The sequence below is a fragment of the Phaseolus vulgaris genome, chromosome 7, assembly GCF_051622355.1.
Source record: "Phaseolus vulgaris cultivar YP4 chromosome 7, ASM5162235v1, whole genome shotgun sequence".
NCBI classification, from domain to species: Eukaryota; Viridiplantae; Streptophyta; class Magnoliopsida; order Fabales; family Fabaceae; genus Phaseolus; species Phaseolus vulgaris.
The window spans coordinates 55,444,662-55,469,597 of record NC_143504.1 but is presented as its reverse complement, the minus strand read 5'-3'; the positions used below and the strand labels follow the sequence as shown (position 1 = coordinate 55,469,597).

General features: G+C 34.7%; 1 protein-coding gene across 2 annotated transcripts; it reads right to left on the bottom strand.

The window, feature by feature from the left end:
- LOC137830405 (uncharacterized) lies at positions 1–23,602 on the bottom strand. Of its 2 annotated transcripts, none has more exons than XM_068637721.2 (17): positions 23,527–23,602; positions 22,556–23,429; positions 22,387–22,461; positions 22,237–22,299; positions 21,620–21,796; positions 20,692–21,219; positions 19,826–20,581; positions 17,140–17,415; positions 16,858–17,013; positions 16,037–16,392; positions 14,896–15,376; positions 14,321–14,650; positions 6,467–7,238; positions 6,285–6,343; positions 3,723–4,199; positions 2,144–2,182; positions 1–442 (listed from the first exon to the last, which is right to left on the bottom strand). In XM_068637721.2, exons 2-17 carry the CDS (start codon positions 23,273–23,275, stop codon positions 257–259), a joined length of 5,451 nt encoding a protein of 1,816 aa, XP_068493822.2. In that variant the 5' UTR covers positions 23,276–23,429; positions 23,527–23,602; the 3' UTR covers positions 1–256. The 2 variants fall into 2 exon arrangements, with proteins under 2 accessions (XP_068493822.2, XP_068493823.2); XM_068637722.2 differs by having other exon boundaries at positions 22,556–23,379.
- Positions 23,603–24,936: the final 1,334 nt, after the last annotated feature.

The following is a 24,936-nucleotide window of genomic DNA, read 5'->3' as shown; positions in this document are numbered from 1 at the left end:
TTTTAGTAACGAAATGAAGTCTTTTTCATAACCTTTGTCATCAAATTACCAAAAACAAAATATAATTTTTTTTGATAAGGAACTAGCCTGAAACATGTTTACTAGGATTGCCTAAGTTTGAATTCTTCCAAATATAAATTTAAGGATAGTATCCAAAATTTCACATAAATTTGTTTGTTTCTATATAGACACAATTTACCCCCATCTTTCTGTATCTATATGACAAAAAGGTACTCATGTCAACACCACAGACTCCCTACAACAAGGCTGTACTCATGGGATTGCTGAAGAAATGCTCTCGGCAAATAACCTTCGGTTGGCTGGATTTGCTTCCAATAAGATCCTGAAGTAGAGTGGGTCCACCCTCAAATATATTTTGATGCATCTTCTTCACAATGAGATGTTTATCTAGAACCATCATTTCCAAGAGAGTTCTACAGTTCTGTTAGAAACTCGAATCAGCATATACACTTAAAACCAACATGGTAACACAAACAGTGACAACATACAAAATCATATACACGTTTAGGATCACAATCAAAATGAAAAATAAAGGAGTAGATTACAACTACACTGAGATGTTTTCAAATTTCACTTACGTACTGTTTTCACCATAGCACATAACTCCTTTACCAAGGCCTACCAGGAATGCAAGTGTAATATTTTTAAAATTTAAGGAGGTAAATGTGAAAATGGACGACAATATAATTCTTTAAAACGAAAGGAAAGTTTGTGTAGAATTTTCTTAAAAACAAAACTGGAGTTCCAATGTAATTTGAGAAAACCACAAGGAGTGTTAGTGTAATTTACTAAAAAAAAATAGTATAAAAAGCCTTATATAATGTCTATGATCTCTCCTATTATATTTCTGTAGCTCTATCTGATAAATGACATTGTAATTGTTAAAGATATAAATTGATTGTTAGAGGTATGATTTGATATTATAGGATAATATGATATGATTTGACAGGAAAATATCATATCAAATATTTTTTATCATTAGATATTGATTTTGTTCATTATTATTGTATCTCTTCTTCGTTATAAATAAGAATATTCTTATGTGTTCGGAATAGACGGAATCCATTATATTCTTGGTTTCTCTCTTTTCGAAATGGTACTTGAGCGGTACTACCCTCAACTTATAAGTTGTTGTCTTAGAAAGGGAATTTACGCCTAACTCTACTTTATAAAATTGGTTTATATAGTGAGATTTGTATCCACTGTAATTTGATCATATCATTCTAAGATTTCCAATACACCCCCTCACATCAAGGATTAGATATCTCGAACATTAGACTAGATATTTGTAAATGGTTTGATTGCATGTGACATGATAAGTCCAACATTCCTTAGACTTTGATACCATGTTCAAAGGATTAATGTCGAAACAGGCCGTGGAGGATTGTACTGCTCGGGTATGGTGTTGAGAATAGAGAAATCAAGAAATATAATGAATTTTGTGTTGGACACAGATGAATATTCTTATTTATAATAAAGAAGCAATACAATAATAATGAACAAAATCAATATCTACTAATAGAAAACATTTGGTAAGATATTTCCCTATCAAATCATAACATGACGTTTCTCTAGAAATAAGACAAGCTTGTTATAATATCATCAACCAATTGGTAGTCGAGGCTGACAAACTAAATAATAACAAGGCTATAATAGATATTTTCTAGACATGAATTTCTCTCTGTCAAAGTAACAACCAATCTTTAATATGTTTCATCCTTTCCAATCATATCTTTAACAGTAATAAATTGAGTTATGCATTAAGAAACTTCTCTAGTTTCATATTGTACATAAATCATCCCTTGTCAGCTTCATTTCACCTAGTATGGAATAAAATCTGTGATTGCAAAATACACATGCGCACACACCGGGTGCATGTAGATATAGATTTTGCAAGTCATTGGAGTTTATTGCATAATTTTAATCTAGAGGGGTGGAGGCATATTTCAATAATACCTCGGGAAAAGGATTATTGACTCAAACTTGTCTTAACATTATTCTTTAAAGAAAAAAATGGAGATAAGAGTCCAGAAATATTTCAGAATAGAAGTCAGCACGTGACTAGACTACTAACTAGCAATTTCAAAATAGAAGGCAGAATTTTGAAAATTTAGTAGAATACCTGTGGATTCAACACGTGCATGTGACGTAGAATATCATCCTAGCATACAAATGAAATTGTCAGTAGATTTTTCCATTTACTAATGAAGGATTAAAAATTATAAAACTTGATTTCCATTGCATCTCAAGTTATTATTTATTATGTAATCACTTCTTTTAATACAAGTACTGCCATTAATCTGCATCATAACTTCTATTTCAATATTTTTCATTATAATATTTATATAATGATTCTTGCAAACAGGTGGTTTGCTCTGTTATTACATTACTGTTTTTCTTATCATTTTCCATTTGCAACAAGTAATGATGCAGGATTCGGAGTAATTATAAAGAAAACAATTAGCAGCACGCAAAAAATTATCAAAACTTTAATTAAAGATTAATCTGAACTTTTGTCCATCCTTTTGTTTTTCTTCAGTGAAATCAAGAATCAAATTGGAAAATTTGTTACAATTCTTTGTAGTGACAAGCCCAAAGAATATTTTTGCACTAATTTCTCCTTTTTTGGTAATGATGGAAACATTTGTATAGAAGGTTATTAGTGGCAGGATGACTTAAGTGGAGAAATGCATAGAAAGTTATTATTAGTGATCGCATAATACCTGACAGGGTGAAATGCAAGTTTTATTGCATGGCTATGTCTAACTACACTATATGGGAGTGAATTCTAGGCTTTAAAGGGACATGATAGAAAAGTAGTTCTAGCCAGTACGTATGATGGTGAATGAGTCATGTGAGGTTGATTTCTGCACTGCCATCTCTGACATTGCAGTCACTGATGTGAAGCGCAGTTCTTGGCCCACCACTAGCCTCAACAATGACAATGTTGACAGTAGAGAGGGTGGTAACTCCTATGTATGGCAGCTGAAGAAAATAGGCAAAGCTATGTCTGACCAGGAGCTCCGTGCCAAGTTGAAAGGGAACAATGATCTTATTAATTTTTTACGTTAATTACATGATTCAATCTCCTTTTACATAATTTTAGGGGAACAACTGTCCCTAAAATAGAAAACAAGGAAACGCTGATAAATAAGAAAATAAGGTAAAATTTCCAAACATATTTTATTATTACAATATGTTGCAACCAAAAAAGTAATTTAGAGGACCAAATTGACTAAGGGCACAAGGTTAAGGAAGGAATTGAAGCTTTAAATTAACAGACAAAGAGTATATTTAGTTTTAAATAAACAGGACGCAGATCATTATGATAAAAATGTTAACATCACACTATCCAAATTATTGCAACTAAAGAAATTGAATTAGTCTCAATCCCTACAAAATAGAGTTAATAGGAGAAAGAAAGTAAGCAAGGAAGAATGTTAAGACCTAAGATGTTGCTAGTGTTCCATGTCAATAAAATAAAGTACCATACTGTCTGAATAAGTTAACCTAATTTGTTTGTAAAGGATAAAAACTCAGGTTGTAAAAGAAGGATAAGAAAAAACAAATCATTTTTCATTATAACTTAGGCCCCTCTTAATATTTATATGCAAGAACACTGACAGCAGAGCTGATCACGTTTCAAAGTTTTATGAAATTTTAAAAATATTAAATAAAAAAACATTTGAGTGTTTGCATACCTCCAACATCCCTGGGTTTTGCATCACTGTCCCAAGAACACGTCGTCTAAGTCCTCTGTAAACAATGTTGTTGATGGTCCCATCTCCATTGATCCATGGCAATATTGGCTTGCATGACTCACCCAAAGAAAATTTGAGAGTTTCTTTGTCATGATTGACTCTGGATAAGCCAAGTCTGTCTTGCTTAAAGCTTTCATTCCTATCACAAGCTTGATTTTCAGGATCCAAATCCACACATGGAAGATTGAGTATTGTCACTCTGTGCATGTTATCAACAGTAATCTTTCTATTGTTCAGAGTATGAAGAGAAGAAGTATCCCTCTTATCTGATTCATAATGCTCACATGTGAGATCACTTTTCTCAATAGTTTTTGTTGAGGAAGGTTGTACAACATGACGAAAATCAGACCCAGATGTCAAAAAGTACTTGTGACGGTACATGACATCAACAACACGGACAGTATCATAAGCATTGACCTATACAGTAAAGAGGATATTATTATAGAAAATGGTGGGAAAGAAACAAATTAGAAAAATTAAATGAAGGATTTTAAGCCAGCCTGAGAATAAGTTATTATGAATTTCTGCAAAAACCTTTCAATATCTTCAGAGGGAAAGTTCTCAAATCAGTACTACTTCAGCAATATATATACATGTGTGTACACGTGCGTGTGCATGTGTGCGTGGAATCTGGTAGAAGAGTATGTCCACATTTATTTTTTCTACTTTAGAACAACAAATCTGAATAATCAATTCATATACATTAAGATATTAGATGCATTTATTTCTATTATAGGAAATTCCTTTTTTTGTTTATTTACATATTTGTAACAGAATCAGTATTTTAATTCTGTATAAGTATCCTATGTACTATGATTCTGAATATTGAGAAGAATAAAAAGTATTTTCTCTAATCCTTTATGGTATCATAGCTACGACTCTGACCTCTTTCATTTCAACCATGTTGAATATGGTGATGCCTAGTGCTTCAACAAACACATCTAGAGCCGGTTCTGGGAATGTTCAGTCAGAGTCTTAGACAACAGTGGTGGTGTTGCTTTCCAAAGGTAGACAAATGTTTTAAACTTGGAACTATCTTCTACAATTTTGTTAATCTAGACTGTCCTAATTGAGCATGGATCACCATTGGAAAGACCGTACTAATGGTGATGGATAGAGATAGTGAAGGCCATATAACTCACATTCAATGTCAATCGTCCGACCTAATATCCAATCTTGCAAGGTAACATTTCCTTTAGTGAAGGTGAGGGTAATATCATTGGATTAGGTGAATTGGGAAATAGACAATAAATTAAAAGGGCAACTAGGGACATATAGAACAGAGTCAAAAGTAAGGGATGGGAGGGGTTAGGTAATACGAATGGCACAAGTTTGTGTCTATGAACCATTATAAAAGGCAAATTGACAGCTTTAGTAAAGGAAGAGAAAAGAGAACTATTGCTAGATATGGGATTAGTTGCACTAGAGTCAATAACCTAAAGACCAAGAGAAGGTGATTGAGAGAGACAAGTTGGTGAATTACTAGTGTGTGCCATTGAAGCAATGTTACTAGTTGATTGGTGTGTCGCACACTATTTAATAAAGTCTTCACTTGTTATTAGAAATGGATTAATCAGGAATATAGGAGAAATAGGTGACTGAGCAACAAAAGTGGAGTAGTTAGCCCCATCCATCTCCTGAATACTAAAAATATAATTAGAAAAGACATTCTGAAGGTTGATGTGGTGTTGGAAGACATTTTTTTTCCAGGAAGGCTAGACGAACAAAAAGCTTAGGAGAGGGCGTCAGTGGGTCTACTAAGCTACAAAAAAACTAAGGAGAGAAGGAACAAAGAAGGCGAACCTGGGAGAAAGGTTTGCAACAAAAATCCTTCAGAGACAATGGACTACTATGTCAACATGGTTTTGAAAAAGGCTATAGATACCATGTTAAACTAGAGAGAAACATTGAGATGAAACTGTGTGTTTTGAGACAACACGGGTGTTTTATTTATATCGAGAAAAAGAAATTAATCAATAAATAAAGGAGATTTGATATTCCCTAATAACAAAGATATGATCTGGGAATACCCAATGTACTATGATTCTGAACAATTTAGAAGAATAAAAATATACTCTAATCATCTAATATATATACCACATTCAACAAACTAAGAAAGAAACAAAGATTCAATAAAGGCACATGATATCAGTATTGGGAAATATAAAGAATAACCAATCCATCAATAAAGAAGTAAACCTACAGAGCCCCGTAGTAGCTGCAGTTTCTAAAGTTCAGAAACATTTTAGTTCAAGTGTTTATATTGACTCAGGACATATATCACACGCCCCAAATCCTAGATCCGGTTTTAAATTGAATTTGATACACAAATCACAAGTTTCATAAGATAATGGTTTGGCACATGGATTGCGTTTGAACACGATTTTGGGTCTCAAACCCTTGTTTGAGTAGAAAGGGGAAATAGTTGCTTTTCATTGGGTCAAACCATGAGTTTAAAGCAGACATTCTTTAAACTATTGAAACAAGGAAAGAGGGAGGAACCTTTAACGTTTGCCCAAATGCTTGAAGAGCATCAACAATCAAGCCATCTACCTCAGCTCCTGAAAGACACCCAGAGAAAAATAAACAATCTCAAGTTTAATAATTGAAAAAATTTATATATATATATATATATTCGAAGATTTCAAGTCAATTTATACATCACTAAATCTCTGTATTTATACCTGGAAGGTTTATAATCTTGGAAATTTCTCCCATGCTTAATCCTTGGTCACCAGCCTTTTGGATGGCAGCATAAACAACCTTGAAGACCTCTGCACAAATGCCATATCCATGTTCTTGATTGGAATACTCTAACAACAATCGTCGTGCATAGCCTGCCATAGCTTCCCAGGGTGATTCAGTGTGATTTTCTTCCAGAGGTATAGGGTCACAAGATTTAACAATTTCCAACATATGGTCAGAAAGAGAATAATCACCACCTTGGCCAATGTTTAATTGTAAATGACCCCCAAAAGGTTGGCCACTGTTATCATTATCCTTGAACAAATTTAAAATATCAGCTTTTGATATTGTTGTTTGGTATGCAGAAATGGCAATACCAGGAAAACCTTTTTCCCGACGAGAAATAATTTCACCTTCAACACCAAACAAGGATTTTGATTTTTTAGCTTTATCACTGTATGAAGACTCGATAGCATCAGATTTACGCTTTGTACTTCTCAAATCTTCAGCCTCTCCAACACCGTTCTCTGGTAGGCTTGGCAAAATTGAAATGTCACCTGATGAGACTAAAGCAAACAAATGAAAAATGTCCCCACATTGTAAATCTTCAGAAATATTGGCACCCCCATCTGTGAGGTCTTTGCCCCTTTCCTCCAGCCACGCAGCAAATTTAACAGCTTGTTTTCCAGTATTAAATGGAAACGGTGACTTGGAAACACTTTGCAAGAACTGTTGTGAAAGTTCAAAACGTTCACTGCCAGTGCCCCCAACCTGTCAAATGTTAATGTAATTAAACTTGTAGAAAAACAAGCTCAGGCACACACAAAAACTAAAAGAATTCCATATCAAAAAGAAATCAGAGTAAGAAATTTTCTGAAAACTATAAATTGTGTTTATTTCTTGTCATTCTCAGCCTGATAGAATCAATTTACAAGCTTGCAATGAAAGATAACCCAACTAATCGACTAATAGAAGACCAATACTAATCAGCTAACAGAAAACCAGTTGTATGACTGTGAAGAAGTGTCCGAGTAGTTTGTTTTAGTGTTACACTACTCTATCTTTTTTATGGGTATTGGGGACATTAAGTTTGATGAAAAATAAATACTTAGATGCCATTAACTGCTAGAATTGGTGAGACAAATATTCACAGGCATTGTCTCTAAAATAGAGAACCTTATAAAGATTAGCAAAATTATGAAAACTTTATATACTGTCATATGAATACTACTTTTCTTTATTACTCTATTACATGCACATTCAGGCTGTTTGTACAAAATAGTAACTAGTAAAAGAGAGGAGAAAGAGAAAAACAAATTGAGTAATGTAGAATCCTAAGAGAGAAGAGTCAAATTAAATAAATAGGAACAATACCAGAAAAATATCATAAAATTTTAGGCCCCTCATGGAACAAGGAATGACCAAGGGGGTTGCTCATCATAGTTTTAACCTCTCCAGAAATCTAGAGCAACATCCATGAAAATGTCAAAATCACATTAGACAGAGAAGACCTGATTCTAGGGCATCTCCAACTTCTATTCCCCTCATGGCTACACTTGTAAAGAAATGACTTGGCCACAACCCTAACATACCCAATCTAAACGACATTGTTTTATTTATTAGTTTAGCAACTTGTATTTTAGTTTCAACTCAACAGACTTTTCAACTTTGACTTCAGACCATCATTTAAACCTTGATATTTAAGTAATGTCTAGTATCAAATAAAAAATATTCATTTGCTATGATTATTATATTTATTCCAACTAATGTTTAAAATCTTTTTATCACAATATCTATTATAAAATTAGTAAAACATGTTCTAGTTTTTCAAATACAAATATTTAATTAATATATAAAGTAAATTTAATAGAAGAATATTTATTAAAGAATTTAGTATATAACATCTTAATAGCATAATATTTATAGCAAAATTTAAATATTATTCTAGTAACAAATTCTAACTAAACTTGTACATTTCATGTTCTAAGTTAATTTTGTTATTGATCATGGATATGTTCTTTAACGTCTTAGTTTACATATGCTACACCTTATTACTAATCATGAATCCTATGATTCACGACTTTATGTTACGACCCAAGAAAATCACACCCAAAAATAAGTCAAGAAGAACATCAAAATCTACTGAATAATTTTATGTATTAATAATTCTGCACTTTACATTCAGAATGCCCACAAAGGAAAATATTACTCCTTTCACACAGGATTTCCCTGTCTACCAAACAGAATACACAAAAACATACCCTTCACTAAATCGGTTGGTCTTTATTTAAAGACCACTAGCCGCACTAACCGCTATTAACTACTACTAACCACTACTAACCGCCCTTTATTTTTTATTTTTCCTATAATAAACTTTCCAAATCCTATCCTTATTTGTGTGCTAACACTTTATTTGCAATCCAAAGAATGGGTCATCTGATTCATGATTTGAATCCTTATTTAACTATCTTAAACCTAAAATTAAGAACAAGAGTGTAGTGACCCTGATAAGATTTATCTTCTTTAGGATTTAATAGAGTATGTGACTACCAGTCAATGATTTTGATATGAATTTCATAGCTCAAGTAAGTATTATTTCAAATATACAAGCACGTCTAGCCTAGCTTGGGGGAATGTAGGAATTTTTATCTTAGTATAAATATAAACATATTTTAATCCATACTTTGGTGAATTATGGTACTAATCAGTCTACATGTGAATATTTATAATCTGTACAGCCTTCAACAAAATGGAATCCGATTCTAAGTCTAACATACACGACTTAATTTCTTAATCAGCAATAAATCAGTAACAGTTCATCTGAGGTACCCAGGTGCGTATCTCTCATTTACATGGGCTTAATTCTAATACTACCAACAATAATACAAACATTTTCTCACCAAATTAAGTTAACATTGACACAAGATTTTCTTAGAAGCCACCCAGAAAAATATAACCACATTACATATCCTTTCCAAAAGGTTAAGCTGCAACTTTCTTGTAAGATAAAGACTACTTCATTTACGAAAAGTCTACACACCCACAAATATTTTATGATCTTGCGATCCAGAGACAATTTGTAAAATATGGGCAAAATTAGATGGAAACATAATAATCAGTCAGTGTATGTATTAGGCATAACAGTAATAACTGTTTATAACAGTTCTAACTGTTCACTTGTATTCCATACTGCACTGGGTACTATTAATACCCAGGCTGCTCTACATGTAAATCTGAATCTCAAATACTAAAGTTCTCTCAATCTCTCTCTCTCTCTCTTCTTCCTAATCCTTTCTCTCACCCTCTTTACTCTTTTATGGTATCCAGAGCCAAAAATGGCCTCATCATCTACCACTGAACCCAATTCTGAAACTTTTTCTGCCAAGCCCGAAGCCCTTCCCCCTCATATCTTTCATACGCCAATTCCTCTAAAACTGGACTCAGAAAACTTCCTTGTCTGGCGGCAGCAAGTTAATGCCACTCTTCGCAGTTTAGATCTTCTTTATTTTCTGGATGGGTCTTGCATTCCTCCACGTCTCATTTCTATCGAAGAAGACGCTTCTCCAATTGTGAATTCCAAATACATCCAGTATGATCGTCAAGATCAAGCAATCTTGGCCTGGTTACTGGCATCATCAATGACCGCAGGTGTCCTCACCCAGATGATTGGCATGGACACGTCAGCCCAAGTCTGGGAAAAGCTCCAGACCCATTATGCGTCCCAAACCCGTGCTCAAATCAAGAAGCACAAGCAGCAACTGCGTACACCCAAGAAGGACCGCTCCATCTCTACCTACCTTCTTGATATCAAGAAAACTGTAGATCAATTGCCTGTTGTGGGTTGTCCCATCTCTACCGAAGATCACATTGAAGCTGTTCTTGATGGGCTGTCTGAAGAATACGACTCCTTTATAACCTCTATCACATCCCGTCTTGACCCTTACACGGTTGCAGACATTGAAGCACTGCTTCTTGCTCAAGAAAATCGTATTGAACGAAACAAACAATCTGTTGATCACATTCTGCAGGCAAATGTTGCTTCTGTCCCATCCTCCTTCTCTCCCTACAACTCCAGTTCTACACATTCTTCCTCCTTTTTCCGCCCCTCTGGTCACGCCAAACAACGATTCTACTCTAAACCCCGCTTTCAGTCATCCAAGAACTTCCCCAAGATATCTTCTACTGCTTCCTCTTCTCGAGTTCAATGTCAAATCTATGGAAAATATGGGCATATTGCCCTTCACTGTTGGCATAGGTTTGATTCTTCCACTCCATCTCAAGTTACTGCTAATACTGCTCATTTTCCTTCATCTTTTTGTGATGATGAACCTTCGAACGTCGGGACTCCCAAAAATCTCCATGATCCCCTTTGGTACCCTGATAGCGGTGCTTCCCATCATCTCAATGCTCATGGAACCAACCTTTCCACAACAACTCCCTACACAGGTTCGGAAAAGGTGGTTGTAGGTAATGGTTTCCAGCTTCTTATTACTTCTATTGGTTCTGCAACTTTTACAGATATTAATACTCATCATACCTTCTCTTTACACCACCTTCTGCATGTTCCTACTATTTCTAAAAATCTATTAAGTGTTTCCAGGTTCGCCCGTGATAAAAATGTTTTCTTTGAGTTTCATGCTGATGTTTGCCTTGTTAAACGTCAGGGAACCAACAAAATCTTGCTCCAAGGCAAGCTTAAAGATGGTCTTTATGTGTTTCCCAATCTAGTTCAAACTGCATCATACTCTGCTTACAATACTGCACTCTCTGCTGGCTCTTCTGCTTATCATTTGTGGCACTCCCGGTTTGGTCATGCCCAACCAAGAGTGATTCATCAAATAATGAAGATGTGTAATATACCCTTTACTGCTAAACATGAATTTTGTGAATCCTGTGTTGTTGGCAAGTCCCATCAGCTTCCTTTTAAAGCCTCTCAAACTATATACTCTAAACCTTTACAACTTGTTTTCATTAACATTTGGGGGCCATCGGCTACCCCTGCCACTAATGGTGCTCCTTATTATATCTCTTTTGTGGATGCTTACACTAGATATGTTTGGTTCTATTTAATTCATGCTAAATCACAAGCTCTCACTGTTTTTAAATCTATCAAAATATATGTTGAAAAACAGACTGGTTTTCCTTTGTTAAGCATTCAGACTGATAATGCAAAAGAATTTCTCTGTTTTAAATCCTTTTTGCTATCCAATGGCATATCTCACCGTCTAACTTTCCCTCACACTCATGAACAGAATGGTTCTGTGGAATGCAAGCATAGACATATTGTTGATATTGGTTTGACTTTACTTGCTTGCTCTAAATTACCCATGCATTTCTGGGGCTATGCTTTCACTGCTGCTGTATCCATTATCAATGTTTTACCCACACCTGTTTTAAATAATCAAAGCCCATACTATTTGTTGTTTAACAAACACCCTGATTATGTTTTTTATAAAACCTTTGGATGTGCTTGTTATCCTTTGCTTCGCCCATATAATAAACATAAAATGAGTTTTCGTTCATCTTTGTGTGTGTTTCTTGGCTATGCATCCAATCACAAAGGCTACATGTGTCTCTCTCCCTCTGGGCGTATGTATATTACTCGCCATGTTACTTTTAATGAATTTGTTTTTCCCTATGCTGATTCTTCTAACCCTTTTTCTTCTATCTCTCCACCCACAAATAGCCCCTCCGATGCTTCACCTAGTTTAACTGTTTTTCAGCAACCAACTTTCTCTGTGTCACAACCAGCTCTTCCTGCCTCACAACCCATCGCCCCTGCCTCTTCACATGACCAACCTGCTTCCTCTGCATCCACATCTTCTCACTCTGATTTGTCTTCCACGGTTTCACCCCCACAACATTCTGCTCCTCACAACACTCACCCTATGCTTACACGTGCGAAGGCTGCCTTACTTGGTCCAAGTGCTTTCACTGCTGTCCCTGTGTTGCCTCTCCCAAAATCCACCAAAGAGGCCTTACAGCTTCCCCAATGGCTTGCTGCCATGCAAGAAGAACTTGCTGCTCTAAACACAAACAACACTTGGATTCTCACTACCCTTCCTCCTGGAGTTCAACCCATTGGCTGCAAATGGATTTTCAAAATAAAATACAATGCTAATGGCTCATTTCAGCGCAATAAAGCTCGCCTCGTCGCCAAAGGTTTTCATCAACAATATGGTTTTGACTATTTTGAAACATTCAGTCCTGTGATAAAGCCTGTCACCATCCGTATTATACTTACTCTAACCCTTCAACTAAACTGGTATGTCAATCAAATTGATATTAATAACGCCTTTTTGTATGGTGACCTTGAGGAATCTATCTACATGAGTCAACCTCCTGGTTTTGAAACTGGTGACTCCAACACTGTCTGCGAACTTACCAAAGCTCTCTATGGGTTGAAGCAAGCACCTAGATCCTGGTTTCACAAGCTAAGTACCACTTTGCTTTCTCTTGGTTTTCATCCTACTAAAAGTGACACCTCTCTTTTCCTTCACTTCCACAACAATATTACTCTCTTTGTCCTAATCTATGTTGATGACATACTAATCACAGGGAACTCTAACAGTGCCATTCAGAATCTTATTCACTCTCTCAGTCAGCACTTTGCCCTAAAGGACCTTGGGACTCTTCATTACTTTCTCGGGATTGAAGCCACTTGGACGTTGGATGGCGGCTTACATCTATCTCAAACTAAATACATTCAGGATCTCCTTCGTAAAACCAACATGCTCTCTTCCAAGCCTCAACCAACACCTATGCTCTCCACTACTCGTCTAACAATAGACGCTACCACTGCTGTTGATGATCCTTCATTCTATCGCTCAGTGGTAGGCTCTCTTCAATATATCCTCATCACTCGTCCTGAACTCGCCTATAGCGTCAACAAAGCATGCCAGTTCATGAACAACCCTCAACATCACCACTGGAATGTTGTTAAACGTATTCTTCGTTACCTAGCTGGCACTACCACTCATGGTCTTCATCTTCGGCGCCCTTCTCAACTCACTCTCAATGCCTTTGCTGATGCTGATTGGGGTTCTGATCCTGATGACAGGAAATCCACCTCCGGCCTTGTTGTCTTTCTCGGCTTGAATCCTATTGCTTGGCTTTCAAAGAAACAAAAGGTTGTTTCTCGCAACTCCACTGAAGCAGAATATCGCAGCATTGCTGCTACGCTTGCTGAACTCAAATGGATCCAGAATCTGCTCACTGAACTTCGTCTTCCTCCTACGCTACCCACCATTCGCTCGGATAACCTTGGCGCTGTTCTTCTTGCATCCAATCCTATTATGCACTCCAAGACCAAGCATTTTGAGCTTGACCTCCATTTTGTTCGTGATGCTATTCAACAAAAGCAATTGCACCTTCTACATGTCCCTGCCACTTTACAGATCGTGGATGTTTTCACGAAACCTTTAAGTGTTGGCCCTTTTTCAGCCTTCTCACATAAATTAATGGCGTATCCTAAACCATCAATTTAAGGGGGGGATATTAGGTATAACAGTAATAACTGTTTATAACAGTCCTAACTGTTCACTTGTATTCCATACTGCACTGGGTACTATTAATACCCAGGCTGCTCTACTTAAGTTCTCTCAAATACTAAAGTTCTCTCAATCTCTCTCTCTCTTCTTCCTAATCCTTTCTCTCACCCTCTTTACACTTTTAGTATGCATTATCGGGCTATATGGAAATATAATAATCAGTATATATATGCATTACCAGGCTTATCGCAATTTCACAAGATGACTATATTAATTAACAGCACAAAGACAAGTTAAGCACGTAACCAATCAAATCCATATATGATGCATTTAATAAAACCAATGAGATTGGGAACACCTTACCATAATTTTTTTCTCTCTAAGATAGTTAAAAGCAGCAAATAGATCGTGTTCTGAGTATCGCCGAAGAATATCTGCTAGTAAATTTGGTGGCTGAGGACTAGTTGAGGTGCTTAAAAAAACAAGTTTAAATAGCTCTACAGCATTTGAAATAGCCAATGATTCGTTTACTTGTCCATAAACATTAGCCATGTTATTCAGAAACCTGGTAAATTTTTTATCAAGTCGCCTCCGACGTGATCTTTGGGAGGACAACGAATGGGCCTTTCCACTATGACTCCGAACATTTTCACAAGGAATAGCTGATGTACTTTCTTCATTTTCTTGAGATTCCTGTCAAAAAAAGATTTATTTAGTTATTGTGTCAGACATATTTCAGAATACTGAAACACTATGGAACATAAATTATAAAAAAAAAGGAAAAAGATTCCTCCAAGAAGGATAAAGAGAAGAGGACAAAAGGAAAATTTAGAAATTAAAACTTAAATACAAGATTCAGCAAGAAATGTGTTAAGTCTTTTTTAGATACTCAGAAACAATGACTTGACACAACTGTTGTTAAAGTCTTAGAGAATTACATAGCCATCAGCATTCAGACTTGCATCTGAGCACCCTTCATATTGCAATTGACCCTTTTGGGAGGAGGCATCCAGCTTAGCTATAATCTTGTGGCGAAGAATCTCCTCAAGGGCTGTCTTGATATTTTTGTTCTCAAAGTCATCCCAAGCTTCTCTATTTAGACTTCTCGTTTGAATTTCAACATCTGGACTAGAATTATTTGAGATACCTTCATAGGACTGTGAACGCACAAACTGTTTGCATTCATCTGAGTTTAGTGACATGTTCTGAGACTTCTGCAGATGTTTTGCATATCGTTCACTAAGTATGTTACAGAGTTTATTCACTGCTTTCCTAAATCTCAAGTTAGCATTCAACAAAGTCATTCTTCTCATACAAGCAATTGGAGAAGTTGGTAGATCAGAAATTGAACTCCAATCTACACGATGACATTCGGCACCAAGAACAGCACGTTGTTTAACATATTGGATCACCAACTGCCTGAAATGATATAAAATCATACATACTCAGACAACACAAATAATAATATATTCATGGCCTTACAGGAGAGACAGACAACTAGTAATCTAAATTACAACAAATATGCCTCAACTTGCAGAATAATAGAATGGACACGGACAGGGGAGAAAAGTACTTGTTATCTTATTAAATACTAATCCTTGACACTCTTAAGCTATTTATACATTATAATTCAAGCCAATTTTTTTTAAAAAAAATCTGGCTAATAAAACATTGTTTCATAAAATCAGCATTCATATCAATTATAAGTAATTTAATTAGTTTTTATCCTTTCTTTGCAAGTTAACCACAATTCTTAAAATAACTATTCAACATTAATTAGAGTCACAATAGTTTTTGTAAGAAGTTATCACAAAAATACGCATGACAAAGAACTCTTGATTTAAGTTTGCATTACAGGCTCCACTAATATTGCCAACAAAATAAGCCTATACAGACATTATATTTTATCAATTCAGTGCAAACTAAAAATTCAAGCAAGAAAAAGAACTGAATTATTTAATTCAATTTGGCTTTAATATATAAATGGTTCAACTTCAGAGAGTCATCATTTCCATACCTACTCTAAAATAAAATAATTATGTCACTTGAGATTTAGCAGGTTCCTAAAGCTTCAGTTACCTATCAGTTTTGTCTGACCAAATGAATCTTCTATGACGTGTAGGCTTCATTTTCTTTAAGACACACTGGTTAATGAGGGGGGTACAGTCTTCGGGCATACTTTCCTCAAATTCTTCCATGTCTGTGGCACAGTCCCCTGACTGCACATCCAAATTATGTGATTGTTCAATGTGCATATCCACAACATCAGTTAATGCATCAATTCTGGCATGTTTAGCAGGCCTGAGATCGGTGAATTTGTTTTTCCTACGACAAGATGAATCACCCATGCCTTCAGGTGAATTATCGTCTTTCTCCTCATCTTTGAACTGACTAACAAAATGGCGACGACGCTTGCAAGAATACATGCTAAGTACCTATAAGTGGCATTAATAGGAAAGAATTGCAAGAGTCACTCATTTTGAAACCGTGCAATTTAAAATTTTATTAAAATAAAAAATAAAAAAACACTTTTCTCATTTAAAAGTTTTAAATTCAGAGAGTTCATTTCCATTTACAGTTCTCAGTAACAAAGTGTATGAGAAATTTCACCAATATTAAAGCCATTAATTTCCTTCCATAAATAAGGTTTCTTGTTAACTACAACTACACAATCATGCTTTCTTAAATAAATGCAAAATAATATTATTTTGGGAGAAACATATTAAAACGATTAACAAAAGGAAAATGTAAAATGATATTATATCCTCAAGGATATAATCACCTGTAGATACTGAATTTTAGTTTTTGATGGAGCAGGGGGGTTGCAAGTGATTGCATTTTCCTTTCCAAAAGGGATAATAATCAACAAAACCCAAGCCTACAACTTCGAACAAACTAACCTGCTCCATGGTAAGATTCAGATCTTTTGCAATCTTCTCAAAGTCCCTATACGAAATTTTGTCACTGAGATTATTCTTCATTACATGCTTTAAAAGCTCAGCACGTTGTTCGGCTGTCATAACATGAGTAGATGCCCATGAACGGTAGCGAAAAAGCTAACAATATAAACAAATAATTACTATCTTCAGAGTTTGAACGGATGCATTATATCAAAATATAATATTGGGTTAGAAATAAGGCATTAAAACTGAGAAATATTGAAATTGTACACTGGAGGTTACCTCTTTGACCACAGATCCAGGAAATGCATATGAAGCAGCCTTTCGATCAGCAGTAGCATAGTAATACTCCAACGTTTTCCAATATTCATCAACTGCACCTCTATTAGAAAGAGTAAAATCATGCCTGACTCTTGGTCGAAGATCAAGAGATACAAAATTTAAAGATACTGCATCATTTGAAATGGGCTCCTCAATATAAGGCCTAAGCTCCATGGTGTGAGTATGGGGGGATTTTAATCCATCTCTAGATTGCAAATCAGTTACCATGCGAATCAACTACACAAACAAATCCACATCAAGCATGCATCATTAAAATTTTAAATGTAATGGTAATCTTGCTTATTACTTTTAATGTCAGAATCCCTTGATTTATGATGCAGTAAATATTTCCTTGTACAATTTTAATAACATAATTAGAAGATTTAATTACATTCCATAATTAGGAGGATTAATAAGATGACAGTATATTTCATATTTACTGTACAGTATCATTGATCCTGAATCGTAGGGATAGATTATATCCATCATAAATTAGGATTTTCAGTTATTAAGTCTTTGTATTCTATATAAAAGCAATTGTTTCTCTCTGAGTAAAACTAGAAACAGTTTTTTTCTGACACTGACATAGTATCAGAGCCCAAAAATCCTTGAGAGCCAATGTAATATCATGCACAGCCTGCATTGCTGCAAAACCACACCCTTTTCTTTCTTCCGTTGTATTCATCTATGCAGCTTGCATTGCTGCAACACCACATCCCTTCCTTTCTTCCACTATATTCCTTCTATGCCTACATTGTCATACTTCAAACCTCAAAAATACTCAGAACACTTGACCAACAACAGAGTTCAGCACAGAGGAGATTCTAAAATTAAAAGTGAGTGGCAAGGGTATTTCTCTTGATACAAAAAAGTGAAGTGAGACGAGTTTTCAAAACCTTCATCCAAATGATTAAAAATCAGTTTGAGACAACTATTAAAAGAGTCTGTTCAAATAATGCCAAAGATTTTTTCAACCAAACATTGTCCTCCTTCAATGAACAAGGAATAATTTATGAATCTTCTTGTGTGAACACTCCACAACAAAATGGGATGCCAGAGCAAAAAATTAGGCATCTCATAAATGTAACTCTACCTCTCTTCACCATAAAAATGTACCAAAACAGTATTGGGGAGAAGTTTTCGTTCTACCTATTTGGTCCCATTCAACTACTCTTCAAATTTTTCCCAGACTTTAGGTCAACAAATAATCTTGCACATCGAGTCTTTGGCTGCGTATCCTTTGTCCATGTTCATCCTAATCACAGGGGGAAACTTGCTTTGGAGAATGCAAAATCACACCAGATTTCAACAAAAGATTAGCATGAATCATGCCTTAGATTCTATTAAAGGTTTTATCAGATTGTCAGGTAATGCTTCTAATAAATCAATGAATAATGATATATATGACTTTTCTGTGTTAATTTTTTTTTTTTATATTAGTATGTGGCTGGGGAAAGTTCTTCAGCCTTTTCTAGTTGTTTGGAATTTTCCCCTAGCTGACTGGATAAAGGTCAATATGGATGGTGCAGATAGAGGGTCCCCAGGGCTTGCTTCTTGTGCTGAGATTTTTAGAGGTAGCATGGGTGAATATGTCAGGGGGGGGTTTCTTCCTTTCTTGGTGTTCAGTCTTCTCTGGTGGTGGAGTTCATGGGATCTATTATCGCTCTTGAGGAGGCGCAAAAAAGCTGGCTATAGACATCTCTGGATGGAGTGTGATTCTTTCTTAGTTTTTCTGACAATTAACTCTTTTTTTTCCTAATATATTCTTACTTTCCAACATGGTGGACGTTTTTCCCCTCTAATTGGTAATTAGCAACTCTTTATCTTTCAGAAACCTAAGAAACTTAATTTTAACAGTGGAAAAAAAAAAGAGTAATCTTATCCTACATACAGTAAGTAAATTATAACATAAAAACAAGATGAACAAAACTAAGTTGCTGCATCATCAGTCAACCGCTCAAATAAAAAAGAAAAATATAGCAGCAATGAAAAAAAGGTAAAATAGTCATGTTGAAAATAACTCAAATACATAAAAGTTTTATAAGCCATGAGAAGGAATACAGAGTAAGTTTGAGTTAATCAGTTTGTGACAAACTTACACTGCCTTATTTAAATCAGACTTAACTAACCACTGGTTACCCATCAATCTATCTAGTTTCTTCCCCTTCCTTTCCCTCTTAATAAAAACACAAATCGTAGGACATAACATAAAACATAAATGAGTAAGAAGATTATTTATGCTGAATGCGTCAAATTATGCACTGCCATCACTGGTTGAGTAGCTCTCCCAACTCCCTACCAAAGCAAGACAGGGTAGGGATGAATGGAACTAACTCAGCAGGGAGACTAACAGAAAACAGATATGAAAAAGAAAATCCTTAACTTTGACTGAAAAAAAGTTTTGGGTGACAATGTTTCCCTAAAAGAGATAAAAAAAAAGTAGTTTTGTCCAATAATGATGGCTGCAACATGTCAAGGAATTGATCATTTTTATTTGGTAAAGATGACTCTAGGGTCTAGCATGTTAAGTGGTTGAATACTCCACCAACCCCAGTCAGAGACTGTAATAAGATGGAAATAAAAGTAATTGTGAAAGGTAAACTTTCCAATTAAATACAAAGACTTCAATTTAACTCAACAGGCATACCTTTAATCGCCGTAAAATGTCAATAATTAATGACAGCCTGCCCGTTGCTTGACCATCCATTATACACTTGTACTCCTCTAGAGGGAGATCAATGAGACGTAAACCCATCTTGCACATTTCAATCATTTCTTCATATTTTTTAGTGGACCCAACCACTTGCAAGAATAGTTCAACTGGCATTTCTTTAATAGTTTCTTCTAGAGAAAATAGTTTGCTGCTACTATGAGGAGTATCAGTTAACTCATTTTCACATATTTTAGATGATAAAGCATCAACACGGCCAGTTGACCTATGCAAACAATCCCAGACATAACTATGCAGCAGCTTAGCACGAATCATTTTTGCTAATACAAATCCGTTGACACGCATGGCTTCTGCTTTACTAACCTGCCCATCTGGAACTGTAACACTTTGATTTTTCTGAATATCCTCCATTACTGGTATCAATTCATCATTTTTCTGATGTGAAGTACTTTTCCTGCGAATATAATTATTAAATGATCGTATCGTATCTTGAATTTCATCAAATAACTCTGGAGATTGACTCGTGGACGGACGCACAACTACCACATAATCTTTTGTCCTCGAATATTCAGAAATAACAGGTGAATGTACTGTTATGCATTTGACCAGCCGTTGTTCTTGAAGTACGCTTAATATTCGGAGCATAGTCTTGCGATCCACTTTTCTAGACTTATCCTTCTCAAAGCTATTAAGCCACCTATTTAGTTCAGGTTTCAAAATGAACCTTTCATCCTGCATGAGGAAAAATGCCAAAAAATGACTTAGGAATGTAAAATATAAATTTTAAGGAAAAAATATTTACTTTATTTGCAATAGGATTAGGAAGGGGAAGAAAGACAGACCTTTAGTCTTTCAAGTATCCTATTTGCCCTTCTAGTGTTATCCACACTTAAGGATGAATTTGCATATCTTTTATATGATCCAGTAGAGAATGGTTTCAACACATCAGATGGGAATGCTCCTGATGGTGCACTGTCCGCATCCACTGATGAACAGACCACCAAATCTTGCAATTCTATTGAGTTTTCTACAAAGTTTGACTCAGTATTTCTAGGGTATACACTTGATAGTTCTGCACCAACTATTATATCTTTCAATTTTGCATGGTCAGCAAGTTCCCCACTGGCAGTAGAAGCCACAAATTCAGATATTACTTTTGAACTGTCAGGCACATGGTTTAAAATCTTATTTTCATCAAGCTTGCAAATAAGTTCAACTTCTGGTTCAAGGTTGAAATTTTTAGAAGTCCAAACTCGAATTGTCTTAGATTTTAGGCATTGTTCTTCCATCACTTTCATTCTAAATCTATAGCACAAATTTACAAGTCGAATGTGACTCTTTTTCAGTTCAATCCCAAGCCTCTCACATATCTGTTTACAAAAAACACCCAATATATTCTAAATGAAAAGGCAGCAATATTCAAATTTAAGGAATAATCACGAAGAAGCAGCACTAATAAACAAATCTTCACTTGAAGCCAGAAAGATGGAAAAAAATATGGAGCTCATTTCAGTCAAAAGAGTTCACAAATGAATACAGGAGACAAACAAAATGAGGAGTTGGTCCAGCAGTAGATATTATGTATAACATGTAAAATATTTGTGGTATAGCAAATTTAAATCACACACCTCTTCTTCATCTTAATTCATCAATTTCATGAAAAAGAACAACATAAATCAACTCTAACTTTTGTTCATTCTTTCTTTTTTCCTGCAATTGACATCTGTTCATGTCTTACCAAAGAGGATAATATAAGAATAAAAATTGTACCTCCTTCAAAGTAATGCCACAAGATCCTGCAGCATCAATAATATCAAAAATTTGATGCTCAATGGGAAGCTCCACAAGCTGATCAATAACTTGACATGTTTTTCCAGAGTTCAACTTCCTATCTTCATTTCCAGATCCAGCAGTTATTTGGTCAAGAAGCTGCAGGCAAGGCTCAGTCTGCAAACACATAAAAACTTACATCTAGATTACCACCAGAACAAAGTTATGCCTAAGAAGGGGGAGGGGGGAATTGGTTGGCTGACCCACTGAAAGTAAAAAATGTTCAATTGATATGAAGTGTAATCATGAGATTATCAATCTATATTAATCTAAAAGATTGAGACTAGGAACTGAAAAAAGAGATTTAGACAATCAATAATATTAACCTCTGCCATGAATAAGGGAGAATTTTTCATCACTGTCATGTCTTTTGAAAAGGATTGTGTTAAAGCACATAACCACCACAACCACATTTTATGTTTTCAGGCAATTAACCAATCAGGTCATACTTAGAAATTAAATGATAAGAGTGATACATTACAGTGTAATCTACAGCAGAGATTAAAAATTCATCAAAATGAGACATAAAAGTAATGATACAGTGTAAGCTAACCAACCTTGCCATTCACCTTAGCAACAAACTGCTGCACAATACCATCTGTTTTCAACCTATGAGAAATCTGGTCACACAAGAGCAATAAGGCAAATCTGGAAATAGCAAAAGACTTAATTATAATTTGGTAAGTTCAAAGTCAGAAAAACAATACTTGTCTCCAAGCCCTTTGTTTTTGACGCGATCCACAGTAACCAAGATCCTTCTTAATATCCGACACAAGAAGAACCTTGAAGAGATAGATTACAGTAAAAACGTGAGCATAAATGATGATATTAGCTGGTCTGGTTGGTAACTTTAAAAATAATTGAAAGAAAATGAACCTTGCCATTGGCATTTGCAAGTTTGTCACAAATAGCTTTCATTTGAGGTGAATAATCCTTTAGCTGAACGTCTGTTTGAAACGTGGTTCCATCTGCATCATCCTCCTCGTCATCTGGGGAGTTTAATTTAGTAATTTCAAACTCAAACCTTTGATGACAGGCAAGTTGTTTGGCATAGCGACGTAAGTACACCAAATGGGTAGTTACACATGGATAATTCTTGGATTCACCAAGACTGGAGATTTGTTTCTTCTTCTCAATCGCAGAGCGCTTGACGACTAAACCTTGACACTCAAGACTCCTCAACACATAGTGGAAGTTATTGGCATCAATGTGCAACTGTTTAGCAAGCTGAGTTTGAGTAATACCGTTGCCTCGAGCATTAGCAAGAAGGTGAAGAACACGCTTTTGGGCATGTTGGAGTGATTGCGATTCGTACAGACCAGCAAAGTTGTCAATAAGGCTCGATTGAGGAAAGATCTTCAAATTGAGCTTCTCAGCATCCTCCAACTCCGAAGAAGATGGTCGTGGTTCAAAACGGAGACCCGGAATGCGGAGCAGGTTCGTCCAAATGGCTCTTTTGACGGTGCGATTCAGATGGAGATTGGCGGATGAAAGACTGGGTGAGCCTTCCAGTTTCACCCATAAGGCTGCAAGAGTGACCCCATCTTCAATCCCACCGCATATCTCTTCCACCGCCGCATTCACAACGGAGTCCATTCTCTTCTCTACACTCTAGCTACTGATTTCATAAGATCAAACCCTAAATTCCTTCTTCCTTTGCTCAATCTCACCCCCAAAATTCAAAAATACGAAACCTAAATCTGTTCAAAAATACGAAACCTAAATCTGTTCAAAAATACGAAACCTAAATCTGTTCAAAAATACGAAACCTAGTGAGTTGAATTTGTTGAATTTGTCTAAAATTTCAAATATGAAAGATAAAAACAAAAAACGAAACAGTTACTTACTGCAAATGAGAACTGAGAAGAAGTACCCGCAATAGCGATACCTGAAACTCAGGTGATATTGCAAAATTCCTAATCTTTTTAATTTCTGAACTTTTTAAATATATATCTTATTTACGACATTGCTGATTTCAAAATTATTATTATTTTTTACAAAATTAATTGCATCTTTAATGGTTTAATGGAATAAGCATTTCGTTTCCTCTTTTATAATGTTTAAAAACAAAATCATAACAATATAAAAATTAAAAAAATTATCTTATAATAGTCTTTATACACATTTATTTATTTATATTTGTAATCAAATCTTGGTCTTCTTCCTAACAAATCTTATTTCATACTTTTATATATATATATATATATATATATATATAGTCAAAACTAAAAAATTTACTATTTTAATCTATCTTCTTTTATGACAGGTGTTAGTTTTAAGGTTATTTTATATTTTTTGAATCGTTAAATTTAATGTATTTTATAAGTTCACATATTTAATGTATTTATACAAAAAATAAATGGTCAGTAATTTTATAGTAATTGAACAAATAAGAAGCAAAGGATAAAGGAAGTTCATAGGTTTTTGGCGGGAAGTATAAATTTCTTTAAAATAACACTAAAATAAAATCGAAGGAGAGAGAGAGAAATAGTGAAGATCTTTAAAGATACTCTCGACAATCACCAAAATAAGAGGGAAAGACATTACTATTTTTAAATTATTTATTTTATATATTTGTTATCTTCTTAAAGTGTTATATATCTTATGACTATAATGGTATAATATTTCTAATTAAAAAATTATATTTTAAAACAAATATTTTTTATATATTTATATATACTAATATAAATAAATAAATATATGCATGATAAATCTATTTTTTTAAAATAAAAACTTTTATATTAAACAAAAAAAACAACAATCAAACAATCATTTGTCATGATTTATATATGTATAATAATATAAAACACACATATATATATATATATATATATTATACGTACCTTTCTCAACCTCTATATCCGATCCTTTTTCACCATTACTCTCATTGGAGCACCTTCCTACATCATTTCATTATCTTCTCATATGGTAACAACCAATCTACCCTAACTTGATAATATTTATATAAAATAAAAAATCTCAATAAACAATGTTTTCCATGAATATTTTAAATGTAGTTCTCAAAAAAAATAAAAAAAAAAATCCATAGACGAAGAGAAAATATAATCTTCCAAGTTATATTTTTTTAGTGTTAAAATGATGTTATTTTTATTAAATAATTTAATATTACAATAAAACAATCAAGATTCTAATAAAAATACTATCATCTTAATGTGTTTATTCCAAAATTTCATAGTAATTTGGCAATTCAACATTCATTACCTTTCATCGATTTCTCCCTCACAATCTAAAATGAC